This window comes from Culicoides brevitarsis, chromosome 3 (genome assembly GCF_036172545.1).
Source record: "Culicoides brevitarsis isolate CSIRO-B50_1 chromosome 3, AGI_CSIRO_Cbre_v1, whole genome shotgun sequence".
NCBI classification, from domain to species: Eukaryota; Metazoa; Arthropoda; class Insecta; order Diptera; family Ceratopogonidae; genus Culicoides; species Culicoides brevitarsis.
The window spans coordinates 25,229,366-25,244,097 of NC_087087.1; the positions used below are offsets into that span (position 1 = coordinate 25,229,366).

General features: G+C 29.1%; 3 protein-coding genes across 3 annotated transcripts in view; 2 read left to right on the plus strand and 1 right to left on the minus strand.

Moving 5' to 3' along the window:
- LOC134834673 (BTB/POZ domain-containing protein 9-like) overlaps positions 1-14,732 on the plus strand; it is a 131,751-nt gene that overhangs the window by 69,214 nt on the left and 47,805 nt on the right. The gene's annotated exons all lie outside the window — the stretch shown is intronic.
- Positions 2,206-3,017, minus strand: LOC134834258 (persulfide dioxygenase ETHE1, mitochondrial-like). The gene has a single exon (XM_063848849.1). The coding sequence runs from the start codon at positions 2,956-2,958 to the stop codon at positions 2,227-2,229; it is 732 nt and encodes a 243-aa protein (XP_063704919.1). The 5' UTR covers positions 2,959-3,017; the 3' UTR covers positions 2,206-2,226.
- LOC134834896 (transcriptional activator cubitus interruptus) overlaps positions 11,277-14,732 on the plus strand; it is a 46,017-nt gene continuing 42,561 nt past the window's right edge. The window contains exon 1 of the mRNA XM_063849702.1: positions 11,277-12,132. Within this exon, the coding sequence (XP_063705772.1) occupies positions 11,840-12,132 (293 nt within the window). The 5' untranslated portion in view covers positions 11,277-11,839. The remainder of the gene's footprint in view (positions 12,133-14,732) is intronic.

Genomic DNA, 14,732 nt, shown 5'->3' on the forward strand with positions numbered 1-14,732 from the left:
CAAACGAGTCAATTCCATCATAAAACATTAAAATATTTTGCAGCAAACAACAAAAAATCAACAACAACAAGTTAGGTACTTAGGGATCATCGAAACATGTCAGAATTTGGCTTTCAAAATAAACCACAAAAATTGTTAAAAAAACAGGTAAGCTTTAAATGTTATTTAATTAATCCAGACCAAGCAAAAGTTTAAAGAATATACGATTCTTTAATATCCTGTATCCTTCAATATTTATCAGAGAGGGTAAGGGGCAACTAACTAACCTCTGGGATTTGAAAGATCTTGCGAATCGACGAACCAGATGGCGACAATTCGTAGACCGCCTTTGCTCAACATGAGAACAGTCTTGAATCTTCAGACAAGAACAGAAAGCGTTAAGTAAAGGTCCAAAGGTCCGAAGTTTCAAAATCAGAATTTCCTTTGGGACCCCTATGAGGTTCTTATTTACAAATAATAAGTCGAGAAAATATCTGATCGAATTCGGATTAAATTAAACAAAATAAAATTCATTAAAAGGCCTTGAAATGACCTTCAAAACTTTAAAATTTAATTTATGAAATTTAGTCATAAAATATAACTTAAGGGGTCCTAAGTTATTCAAAAATTGTTAGATTTTAAAACTTTAAAGTAATTTTTTTTGGTATTCGTCAATAGATGCCTGAGAAGGATCCTGAAAATATTCTGGCCCAACAGGATATCTAACCGTGAGTTGCACGAAAGATGCGAGCAGGAACTTGTCGATATCGAAGTGAAAAGAAGAAAATGGGGCTGGGTGGGACACACACTTCGTCGCGACGCCGATCACATTAGCAGGAGAGCTCTTTTCTGGAATCCTCAGGGCTCAAGGCGACGCGGAGCTCCTCGTAAAACTTGGAGACGAAGTATGGAGGCCGAAATTCGAACAATTGATCGCAATCTCACCATGCGATCCATCGCAACGTTGGCAACGAACCGCCAAAACTGGAGGGAAATCACCGCGACCCTATGCCTCTGAAAAGGGGTGAAAAGGAATTAAGTCAAAGTAAATTTTTTATATTATTATTTCTATTTAAAACTTAACCAGAGAAAATAGTAGAGAAAAAGTCTACACTCGACTTATAATATTGAGTTAATATTTTGAAGGGGTCCTAAAAAGGTCTCAAATAAAAAGCTTCTTCTCTTGTATAATTTTTGAAAAAAAAAATCTTAAATTTTAAAACATTTTCATCTTATTTTTAAAAAGGAAAATTTAAAAACAATGATTTAATACAAAACAATAATTTTTGAGTTTTAGCTCAAATTTAAATGAAAATTAGTGAAAAATTGTACATTTTTACTCAGTAAGTTAAAAAACAGATCAAAAAGTTTGAAGCGCTTAAATATTATTGACAAATTACAACAAAAAATTTTAACTATAGAGAATTTATACGACGTCGTATTTTCTTTTTAACCCCCCCTCCCCCTACGTCGAAATCCATCGGAAATTCTTTTAGACGCCGTAAATGGATGGCGCCTACAAACCAATAATTTTTGAGTTAGAAACCTCATAGGGGTCCTAAATAAAAAAATGCTTTTAGCTTCGAAGTTTTTTTGAGATTTTGTTTTATTTTTCAATTAAACATTAAAAATTTTTAAAATTGGTGTAAGAAAACTTGAATAAGAAATTCAAAAAAATTCCGTCATCCCTATTACGAATTCTACGGGCATATAAAAATAATATGAAATATGAAGCATTCCATCCTTTTTAAGTACTTTAGCATGGCATGAAGTTGCATTGTGAAGGGAATGAAGAGCATGCAAGCAACACTTTTTGCGAGTTATAAATTTACCCAAGTTTACGTTGTTGTTGTTTCTGTTTTTTTTTGCGCGTACACATATTTGTTTCACATCATCATCTTCTCGTCCATAAAATCGTGATTAGCCTTTTCTTTTAATGTCTTAATAATACTTACGACGACGACGACGACGTCGAATGAATGCATTTTCACCAGTTTTATGAGCAGCGCAGTTTGTTCTTCTTTTGTGTGTGTGCGCGCATAAAAGTCACATGAGAAGACAAGAAGAATGACGAAACGAGTTCAGAACAACATCATAAAATAATGGGCATGCAATTTTTTGTGTCTCTTTATGTGTTTTTGTGATGATTTGTGAGACAAAGATGGCTTTTAGTGACAATTTATTCACCGAAAGTAATTCGAGTTGATTCAAAATTGATGGAGGCGACTTGTTTAAAAATCACTTTATTCAGTTTTTCGGGATATCTTGAAGGCCACAAACTTTATTGGCGGGCACTGCGACATCGATGAATTTGGGCAGCGGCAAATTCAAGTTGTCCATTATTTGAACGAACGTGTCGAGGTCTTTTGAGAGTCTTGGATTGTACTTTTTCTCCTCGCCTACCGTAGTTTCGCTGAATCCTTTGTAATCGTGTGCCGGAAATAGCTTGAAATAATCGGGCAATGTGAAAATTCGTTCATGCACAGATTTGTACAGCGTTTTTGCGTCGCCTTCTTGGAAATCTGTTCTTCCGCAGCCCCGCACAAGCAACGTATCTCCCGTAAAAACGCATCCTTGGTCTTCGAGAACGAAACTCATGCATCCGCTGGTGTGTCCGGGAGTCGCTACTGCTTTTATCTCGAATTTACCAAACTTGACGAGTTCATTATCGGTCAAATATCGATCAGCTTGAGCGCCACTAGCGCGCGAGATGACACTTTGTGTACCGGGCAGGAGTTTTTTCAAGTATCCCGTGCCTGTGATATGATCGGCGTGCATGTGAGTATTCATCGCGTATTTCAGCGTGAAACCGAGTTCGGTGATGAGTTTGGCATCGCGTTCCGCTTGCTCGAGCACAGGATCGATAATGACGGCAGTTTTGGATGTCAAATCGGACAGCAGGTAAGTGTAAGTGCTGGATTTTCCATCGAAGAGTTGACGAAAGAAGAAATCTGGCGAAAAGACACGACGTGATATCATTTTTATTTTTGTGTGTAGGTCACTTTGATTAACAAATGCCGACTGTGACTGTTGTTTGACTGTGTTTGTAAACAAATGGAATAGAAGACGTCAACAGCTGATGGTTATGAATGTGATTTGAATTTAAAATACGTTAGAAAAATTGCATTAGAAACAAAGGTAAGTTTTATGAGTTTTAATTTTTGTTTTTTTTTCGCAGATACAGTTGAAGGACATTCAAGGTCATCATCTAAAAGAATCTTATCAACGCAAGAGAGAAGTTGCTTTTTTTCTCTCGAATGAAAATAGTACGAATCAAAAACAAATAAATTCTTCTCAAAGTATCGTGTAATTATATTAGACCAAAAATTGGTTTTTCAAATCAACTACAAAGCTATCAACATGATATAACATATACAAAACAAAGGCAAACAACAAAGACATTTTATACGAAGAACAGGACTTTGAGGAACTCATCAAACATCTAATCGTTCAAATTTCAATTTAAATCGCATATCTTACTTAATTGATCAAATTAAATCTGGAGCAATTTTCATATCTATAGCATTGAAGCCAACCAGAGCAACTTTTATTTACGTAAAATTCTATAGACCAAAGAATTTATGGCACACTAGCATTAACAAATATGAATATTAAACATATTATCTGCAAAGATTGAAATTATTACAACAAAAATAACTTTCAAGTACATACTTTGAGCCTTTGAAATATGTTTAAAAATATTGGACTCTTATCATGGACTCTTGAATAACAAAATTGAAGCTTCCGAGTAAATTCATTAATGACGAAAATTACAAAAATTAAGCTTAACACGAAAAACTTGAGTGAAATTAAATAGATTCAGATTCCATCAAAATTAACTTTATTCAACAATTGTAGTTTTCATGCAAACTCCTTTCTTCATGACATTTTACAAGAAAAGATAGATTGAATTCTCGAAAAATTGTTCACGAATGGATGATGTCATTCGATAAATTTGACCCAAAAGAAGAGTGGAAAATAGCTTGGAACACCGATAGTATTGTAAACAGTTTCTTAATAAAGGATCCAACTAAAAAAGTTCCGGGGTTCGATTTAGACAGAAAAACATGGACACAATTAAACCGAATAAGAACCAATCAAGGTAAATGTAATTACTGTCTCTTTAAATGGAACATAATATCTAACCCTCAATGCTATTGTGGAGCAACTGAACAAACCATTGCACACATTATTATGTTTTGCCCAAAAAGATTCTTTGAAGGAAGTTATGAAGAATTGCACAATTTATCAAATCGAGCAAAGCAATATCTGAACCAAAATGACATCAAACTTTGAAAAATTTGTAAAAATTTGCAAAGCTTTAGATACATATCTGCGATTTCACATCACCCGATATCAGCATTTCATCGAAAAAAATGGCATGAGATTTTTGGAAATTTTGATTTACTTAAAAAAATTCCAAAAAGAAGCAATATGTCAAAGAAATATAAAATGCACTGAATAATTCTAAAATTTTCCTTTGTACAATTTTAAATTTAGGTTTTTTGGACTACTTTAGGCCTAAATAATGCAAAACCATCAAATAATCTCATGCCATTTTTTTTTTCGATGAAATTATTTCCTTATTTTCGGATAATATCTTTTAATAAAAGCAAATGAATAATGAGCAAACTTTTTTCAATATTCCGAATCAACATTAGATAATGACATAAATGAAAGAATTAAAAAAAAATCAATAATGGTTCGAAAACCCAAACATAAAATTTCAATACCTTAACTGAACTGATACCTTAAAGAACTAAATTCATAAGATGATAATAATAACCATGGAAAGCATGACAACATCCCATTAAAAAAGGCAGTTTGAAATAGATATCTTTGACTGCAAATTTTCCTCAAACTTGAAGATATTTAATCACTTTGTCTTCTAAGTTAAATCTTTGTGCATATTATTACAATTTTCGTTGAATTCTATGTCTTGAAGATATAACTTTTAAATAATTAAGTTCTCTCACCTGAAACCTTAAATTCTTTTCACTTCATTCCCATCATTCATCTTCCTGTCTAATTACCGTTGCAACCTTTCTCTTTTTTATTTTGACTTATTTTTGACATTCAAAAAAAATATCTTAATTTTAGCCCTGTTTCACTAAAAAAATCGCAATCTTACATGCTAAATAAAAAAAGAGAACGACAACTTTAAATTATGCCATTAATATTTATGATTAAAAGGTGGAAGCTGCTTGCTTGAGGCTAACAATAATTTGTCTGTGCTGCATTTTACAATGTATGACAACCTTTAATTAAATTCGTTGTAATTTTTTGTTAGTAGTTCCCCAAAGACGAAAATTTTGATTAAAAGTTGTTTTGTTATTTTTTTTTTTGCAAAATTGAGGGTTCGATGTTATGCGGAAAGGTGTTTTGCATATTTAATCAGACATGGAATTTTTTCATAATTTTTTTTCTGTTTTTTTTTGGAAAGTTATCGGTGATTGAAATAATGATTAACGGTGTCATATAAAATGTTTTTCAAAACTCTTCTTTGTTGTGCCTCCTTTTGATCGTTATTATTATTTTTTATATTATTATCATCATTAAAAACTCCACTGGATACACGCACTCCAAAAGATACACACAAAACACGAATGTGGGTGTAATAATTGAGATGTTAAGAGAAAGAATTATGACTAAATGTTTGTTGTTCAAGTTCATGCTTTTAGTGCCTTGTAGAAGAAGGTATAGAAGGCGGTCTCGAAGATCGCTTTTTCATATACAAAAAAATACAAAAGAAACTTTAAAAAAAAAATGTAATAATATTCAAGGAATAAAAATGTTTGTATCGCTGCAGCGTGTCTGAATACAACAATTTATTATTAAGCCATTTATTTTCGACTTCAACTCCTTTCACATAAATGTTCTTTTTTTTCGTTGTTTATTCGTGATATCGTTTTAGAGATGTTTGATTTTACGAAAAAAAAAAACTGAAAATACGCAAATCATTGGTTTTGATATCAACGTTTGGTTCATAAATATGATCAAATCGCGAGTTGGAACAAGTTGGCGTACACCTGTCTGTGTAATTATCTCTAACTTGATCATTTATCTCAGCCTTCAGGTAACGAAAACATCTTTTTAGTGTTATGATTACTTTATTTCTGGTTATTTTTTTAAGGGCGTTCACCTGCATTTTTTTTATTTCTAATCCTTTCGAAATGAAGTGTTTGATCAGTTTTGACCGAAACTAAAGGAAAATTTTCAAATAACGAAACTTGAACAAAACAAATACGAAATAACAGGAGAAATAATTCACATAATTTGTTTATATATCGTTATAGAACAAACAATTGCCCGAAAGCAGTTTTATGAGATGTGCTTTTATTATGACCAACAATAAATTTACTTTTAAGGCATGATCGAAACCGAGATTAGATCAATAAAATGTTTTACATTTCTATTATAATAATAAAGGTCCGTTCATGCGTTCTTGCTCTCTTTTGCTTAGTACAATAAAGTTTGTATATTAAAATGTTTGTTGCAAAAAGTTGCATGAGGTTTTTGTTTTGTTTTAAAGTCCTAAAAAGTATAAAATATATTGAATTTCGAATTTTCGAAAATTTGAAATTTTTTTTCGAAAATATTTCGAACCATATCTTATTTTTTTCGAAAATAGAAGAAGTTGTTGAAAGTCAATTAAAACAAATTAAGATTTTAAACACAATTTTTATTTTTAAGTCCTAGAAAGTAAAAAATATATTGAATTTCGAATTTTCGAAAATTTGAAATTTTTTTTTCGAAAATAGAACTTTTTTATTGTCTTGAACTTCTTCTTATGTTGTAAGTCAATTTTATAAAATTAAGAATTAATCAAAATTTTTATTTTTAACTCGAAATTTTCAATTTATTTCAAGCTGTTTAAATTTTTTTCGAAAATATAAAAAAAATTTTCGAAAATAGAATTTTTTTTCGAAAATTAAAAAAAAATTAAACTAAAAAACCTTAAATGATCTTTTTGGATTTTAATTGATTTTTTTGATTTCGAATTTAAAATTTTAAAAAAATTAATTTTTTTTTTCAAAAAGATTTCGAAAATTCGATGTTGCTTATCTTATGAATAAATTTCGAAAATTAAATTTTACTGACAAATCTTCAATAATTTTATTAAAAATTAAAAGAAAATCATTAAATTTGTAAAAATAATTTCAGTTTCGAAAATATAAAAAAAAATTCGAAAATATACTTTTTTCGAAAATAAATTTTTTTTTCGAAAATAGAATGTTTTTTCGAAAATTAAAAAAAATTAGATTAAAAAACCAGTTTATGAATTATTCGAAACAAAAAACAAATTTTCGAAAATTCGAACTTTTTTCGAAAATTTGTTTATTTTCGAAATTATTAAATTCTTTTATTAAAAAAAGTAATTTTTATCAACATAAAAGACTCTAAAGCAGAAAACTTTAGTAAAAAAATCATAAATTAAACAATACAAAAAGAATAACGCTAATAAAGAAATCAAATGCAGCATAATATTAATATAATACATAATAACATTATTTTGTTGCATATTCACACACATTCACTCACACACGACGTCCGAACTCGCAAAACGAGTGAGCGAGGATGAAACTGCAACAAAACACAGAAAAAGCAGCAAAATAAGAGATCAATTTTATAAAATGAAAGAATAAACGATACAATCTAATTACATCAATATTGTATTTATGTGTGTACAAAATGTGTGGTTTGGTTGGTCGTTTGTTTGGTTAGTTTGCACGACGACGATGCACAATACACGAGGAACACCAACAACCTTCATCTCGTGGAGGTTCTCTTTTATTTTCCTTTTAGCCGTACCGTGTGCTGTTTATTTAACTTCAATTCGTGGCTTTTTTGTTTTGTTTTTTTTTTTTGCACGTTTTGTTAAAGTGAAGTGCGCATCGACTGCGCAGCACCTCGCGATATTTATCTCGCTTTTTCTCTCAGTTTGTTTTGTTGAAAGGAGTGGAAGTTGCATTCGTCGCGTACGAGAGAGCGAAATAGCGTGAAGATCGTGCGAGAGAGACAACGATAGTTGCGCGATCGTCCAGCCTCAAAAAATTTTCTTTGATTGTTTTTCGTGTGTGTGTTCCATTTTTTCGCTTTTGTTCGGACGGAGTCAATTAAATATTGGCAACAACAAACAAATCCTTGTGCGAATGTGATTGCAATGAAACCACAAACATGTGTTCGATGATTGAACAAAAGCAGCGAAAAGGTACAAAAGAGTGAGTAACAACTTTTTAAATGAAGACGTCAGAGTATCATAACATCTTCATTCTTTGAAGAAATTACGAAAGGAGAGTTGCGGCAATTATTTACTGGTTGGTTGGTGTTCTCTTTTCGGGTAATAATTGCACAAAAATCATGTTGGATTGATCGGTCTTTTGTGGTTTGATGATTTTTTTCGGAAAAAGTTCATCAAAAGTTCGGTCGAATGTGGTTGATTTAATTGAAGAGTCTCGAGATGATAGACTGTGACGATTGATGGCCATTAATTAGATCTTGTCACCGACTTGTTGCGGCAACAAGTTGAGCGTATCAAAGACACACGACTTTCAGATGGGGACTTGGTTATGTGAAGCGATGCGACCCAGTGGAACGAAATGATTTTTTTTAAGTCCTGAGATCTTGAAAATAAGGCTCTCAAACTTTTATATGGAGATTTTTCGAAATTTTTATTTTATTTTGAAATTTTTTTTTATTTTTTCAAAAAAGTAAAAATTTCGATAAATCTCCATATAAAAATTTAAGAGCCTTAAAAAGTAATTTCATCCCATTGGGAAGGAAATGGCGTTTAGATTGTTGAACTTAATGAGGTAAGTTTTTTTGTTTTTTCAGGTTTTCAGGAGAGAAAACGAATTCATCAACAAATTTAAAAAAAAAAAATAATGATAATATTTCCTAAAGTATATAGGTACTTCCTTTTTAACCGATTTCAGCATTTCATCGAAAAATAAATGGCATGAGATTTTTTGATGGTTTTGTGATAGTTAAGCCTAAAGTAGTCCAAAAAACCTAAATTTAAAATTCTAGAACGAACTTCAGTTTTTCTATGCATTTTTAGTGAGATTGAGTATGTCAAAGAGGTACTTGAATATACCCAAAGGCACTAAAAATGCAAAGAAACACTGAAGTTCGTTCTAGAATTTTAAATTTAGGTTTTTGGACTACTTTACGCTTGAATAACACAAAAACATAGAAAAATCTCTATAAAATCTTTTAGGTTTAAATTAAAAATTTTAAAAAGATATCAAAAGGGAAAATTTTGCACACTTTTTGTAATTAATTAAAAATTAAGACCAAAATTTAAAATTCTTTCGAGTTATTAATTAAAAAAAAATTGATGTCCTTCTTACAAATTTTTTTTTTGAAATATTTTGAGATATCGAGTAAAAAAGATGTAAGAAAGTGTTCAAATATTTGTTTATTGTATAGAACATTTTTTTAAATTTTCGTTTAAATCATGTTGGGACTCAAAATTCTTTTGATTTTTTACATTTTTAGTTTAAAGGATTGAAAAAATTGACTTACCTAAACTTAAATTTAAAAAACTTATGAGCAGAGCTGCAAATCTTATTAGGTCAAAAATCAAGACTGTTTGACCTTTGACTTAACCTTGAGTATAAGTCACTTAAGTTTTACTTAAGTCAAATTTATTGACTTAATTTACCAAATTTTTTAATAAAAAGTTCTTAAAGAATGGAATTTTGACACAAATTTGGTTGAAATTTCAAAAAAACATTTTACTTAATTTAAGTTTTTTTTCCAAATTAAGTTTAAAATTTTTTGTTAAGTTAAAAGATTCTTTTAAATAAAACTTAAGTCAAAGTTTAAGTTACTTAAGTTTTGTGAGCTTAATTTAAGTCATAAGTTTTTGCAGCTCTACTTAAGTGGCTATTGATTTAATTTTGAATAAAAGCATCAAAAATATTTTAACTTAAGAAACTTTTCTTTAAGTTTCTTTAAGTTAAAGTTTAAGAATAGGACACAATTTTGAAGAAATAATTTTTTTTAAGTTCTGATTCTTCGAAAATTTTAGAAAAATTTATTATTTTAATTTTTCGTTTAATGAAATATTTGAAACTTATTAAAAAAAAAAATTTTTTCTTCTGTTTTTTAAAGGAAAATTATGCACAAAATATGAAAAAGGCACAGGTCTCATGAATTATTCAAACTAACGAAAATTAGTGAAAATAAAAAAAAAACTTCTAACGAGATCCTCTTTCATTTTCACGGTTGATGAAAAAAAAATCCTAAATTCACCTTTTGCCTCATTAATTAATCAAAAATCTAAATATCACCTCTCAACGAGAGAAAAAAAAATGAAAATTAGATCACACCTCATCTTCCACAACATTCTCGATCAATTATTAACACACAAAGTAAGTCATCATCATCATCATCTTAATAAGGATAGTTGACTAGTATCAAATCTCTCTCTGCCGGACTAAAAATCAGAGCAACACACAACGCAAACAACATTCACAATTGAGCATAAAATTTTAAATTATACAGCAAAAAAAAAACACACACACACACCAAACATTGACAAGTCAATTCTCGGCAGCGAACGTTGAATGAACGAAGAAAAGTAATAAAAATGTTCCGAAGCAAAATGATCAGAACGCAACTCTCATGCAACGTTGATGATGAGAATGGAGAAAAAAATAAAGAGATTGAGAAAGAAGAAGAAGAAAAAAAACAAAAATAAAAGAAGAAGAAGGAGTCGAAAAGAAACGAAGAGAATGATCGTGTAGTTGTGTCTCTCTCGCGTACGAACACAAAACGAAGGAAAATATCTTTATTACGAGCACGACGATCGTCATTGAATCAATGATGATTTGCCTTGGTGTTGGTGCGAAAGTGTAAAAAGTAGAATAAGGCCTCAATTATCAATGAAAATGTCGGAAAAATCTTTTGCCTCCATGTTAAACTTGGTCTTGAGCTTTAGCAAGTTCAGTTTTTGATGATTTCCAATGAAAATCGGGAAGGATTTTAATTGAAATCCGTCGAAAATCGAACTAATTGTCTTCATTAATTGATCAATGATGGTTCAGTTAATAAAGACAACATAAAATTCGTTGCAGATGTGTGCGTGAAGAAGTGTGCACTGTGTGGGTTTAACTTATTTTTTTTTGTACTAAACACAAAAATATAATAACTTAATAATAAACGAACATACGTCGTTTATCGTACAGACCTATACGCCTGTAGGGCTATACGACGTACGTGTACGACAGCCAGAGATTGAGTCAAAAATATCTTTTTAGTAAGAAATTGAAATTGTCTCGACTCAGACGTAGAGTGTGTGTTTAAATAAATGAAAGAAATGAGGAATTTAAGCCGACGGCAGATCGCGAAGGATTTTTAAATTAAAAAAAAAATCATTGAAAAAAGGACGATCATCGTACGTAGCGATGAGGTGCGATCTTCGAAGGATCGTCGGGTGTTGAAAGTGTTACAAACACAAACACACGTGCACACGAGTGATTCTGAACGAACACACACACACACATCTGTTATTCAAATCATCATCAAATGCATGGTCTATACCTGTCAACTTGTTCAGTAATGTCTTAATCAGAGATTGAACAACATCGGTTCGTGAACAGATTTTCGCTACTGTTGATTTTTGACAATTTGAGAATTATCAGTGACTTTTTTTTTCTGAACAAGTGAATTTATATTAAGTGACGATTTAATTTTAATAAAAAAATATTATCAATAAAAAATTAAAAGAAAAATAAATAATTAAAAAAATATTAAAAAAATTAAATAAAAATGATTTTTTGATAAAAAAAAATTAAAAATAAAAGAATATTAAAAAAAAATAATTTTAAATAAAAATTTAAAAAATAAAAAAATGCCTGAAAAAGATACATTTCATGACCAAGTGCAAGTGCATCCCGCCTTCCATCATCCGGGCATGACAAATTTGTCAAATGCCTCACCGCCCGCGCCAACAACTGCCGGCGGAATCCCAAATGCCGCCACAACGCCTCCCAGTTATCCCGGATTACAATTGCCATCGGCCTTCATGGCCTACCATTCGCCCCTGTCGCAATCACTGGAACAGTCTCGTGCGCAACACGAACGCTTTTTATGGGATCCGTCGGCTGCCGGACAGGGAGCTTTTCATCATCCATCGTCGCATGGGTAAGTTTCATTCAGTGTCTCAATTACCCGATGATGATTGTGTGACATCGTTTATGGTTTTGTGGTTTTCTCATTACTTTTCTGTCGTTTGCTTGGTAATTTGAGAAAAATTGCGTTAATTATACTAACCACAAATGTACTTGTTAAAAAAAAAAAAAAAAAAAAAAAAAAAAAATTGGAAATTTACCCTCGTTTCAAGTACTTTTCTTCAGTTAAGTAGACATTTATAAGGATAATCATATAACAATAAAAATGCGAATTTAATTTTTTTTTTTATAAAAAAAAAATCCTGAAAAATTTATTCATCATTTTTTTGAGAAATAAATGTTGCAACAACTTAATCCCTGAAGGGGATGCCAATTGTTGATCAATGAAATAGGATTTTTTTTCTTGTCTGGACATCGGATTTAAAGTTCAATTGATTTCACTTGCCAGGTCCTTATGAGAACAAAAATTGTAAAAAATGATAAATAATAACAATTGAACGGATATTTAAAGATTTTTATTCCCTCAAGAGATTTTAAGCCCAGAAAATATATTTTTTTTGGGCTACTAAAATTTTTTAAATCAACAAATTTCAACGGAAATTGATTCAAGATTACCATAAGTGATAAAAATTTGAGTCTCAAATCAAATATAGTTCACGATATTTTTTTAAACAGTTTTTTAAGGTAACTAACAACAACTGTAAACAGTAAGGCAGACAATTTTTCTAACATCTAGACATCAAATATTTATTTTTACAATTTGAACAACCTTTTACTCGTGTCATCATCATTCGAATGTCTGTGGATTTAGATAAGGAATAAAATTTGATTTAAAATAAAAAAAAAATTGAAGAGCTAAATGTCATCAAAACAACATTTAGATGATGCAAAAAAAATTGATGTCATTAAATTGATTAATTTGAACAATTTTTGAGACATTGTTGATTAATTAAAGCTTCAAATAAGAAGCTTTAGTTTAAAAATTTTAATAAATTTTATGGAAATTTTTAAAATTTACTTATTTAAATAAAAAAAAAATTTTTTGTAAAAAATTTAAGGATTTAAAAATATTAAAGAATTTTGTTATTTTAAAAAATTTGACAATAAAATATTTGTAATAGTGTTTTTTTTTACATTTTCAAAGGTAGAAAAATTAGAAAAAAGTTTTTTAATCAAAATTAAAAATATGAAAGCAAAAAAAAATTTATATTTTTTCATGTCGAAAATTACAATTAATTTTTTTGCTTAACTTTATTTTATTTAAATTTATATTAAATTATTTTCAAAATAAATTAAATTAAATTTAAAAAATTAAAAAAAATTAATTTTTTAAATTTTTTTTAGTTAATTAAAAAATTAATTTAAAATTAAAAAATAAAAAATTTAAATAATTTATTTTTTTAAAATTAATTTTTACTTTTTTAAATTTAATAGTTTAAAAAATTTTTTTAAAATTAAAAAATTTAATTTTTTTAAATTTAATAATTAATTAAAAAAATTTTTAATTTATTATTAAAAAAAAAAATTATTTTATTTTTTTTTAATTTTAATAGTTAACTAAAAAATTAAAATTTATTTATTATTAAAAAATAAAAATTCTAAATAATTTATTTTTTCAAATTAATTTGACACAGTTTTTTAAAAAATTAAATATAAAAAAGTTTTTGAATTAAAATTAATAATTTTAATTTTTTTAATTTTAATAATTAAACAATTTTTATTTTTTAATTTATTTTAATTTTTTTCTAGTTCTATTTTTTTAAAATCAAAATTAAAAAAAAACTATCAATGTTACTTTAAAGGACTTATCCAATAAATCCAATAAAAACCACATCAAAAAAAAAGTCGAGTTCAAACAACTCCCCGCAAAGGTGTGACTTCTCCTATTACACGCATCTTCCTCCTTCTTCTTTTTTTTCATCGGAATATCAGCGGCTGCATTTAAACACAAAATTATTCAGAAAATCCTTTTGCTTAGTCAACTTTAACCATTTTGTTGTTAAACGTTAGTTAACTTCTCTTTTTAATTTTTTCGGGCAGCTCTCAAATTTCACTGATTTTGTCGTCGTCTCGTTGTTGTTTTTTTTGAAGAAGCAATTTTATAAGAATGTTTTTAAATAATAATAATAAAAAAATAAAGATGCAGAGAGAAAAGAGGACAAAAAAAAAACGAAAAAGCAGAGATAAACGAAAAATATGTGATGCACTAATTAAATTTTTTATGGTTCTTTTTTTAACACACTCACTAACTCATTCCTGCATTCGTGAGTCGAAAGAGAGACGAGAAAAAGGATATTTGAAGTGTTTCAAGTCAGACTGAATAATTTCTTGAAAAGATAATAAAATACGACATAAATTGTTTTGTTAGAACTTTTTTTTTTGTTCTTTTTGGTCAGCGACGTGACACGTCTTAATGACGATATAGAGACGTTAAAAGTCAAGAGAAAAAATGTTAGAAAAAGGAATTTAATCACTTTTTAAACAGGTATCCAAAGTTTATTATTATTTTTATCATCGGCAAATGGTCTTTGATGCGCTTCATCTTCATCGTTATTGGGTGATGAGACTGAGCTGCATTGCTTTTGTCATTAAATTCTCGAGTCAAGTTTCAAG

Coding starts and splice junctions, on each gene's coding strand:
- LOC134834258 (XM_063848849.1), bottom strand. CDS start 2,958: ATGATATCACGTCGTGTCTTTTCGCCAGATTTCTTCTTTCGTCAACTC.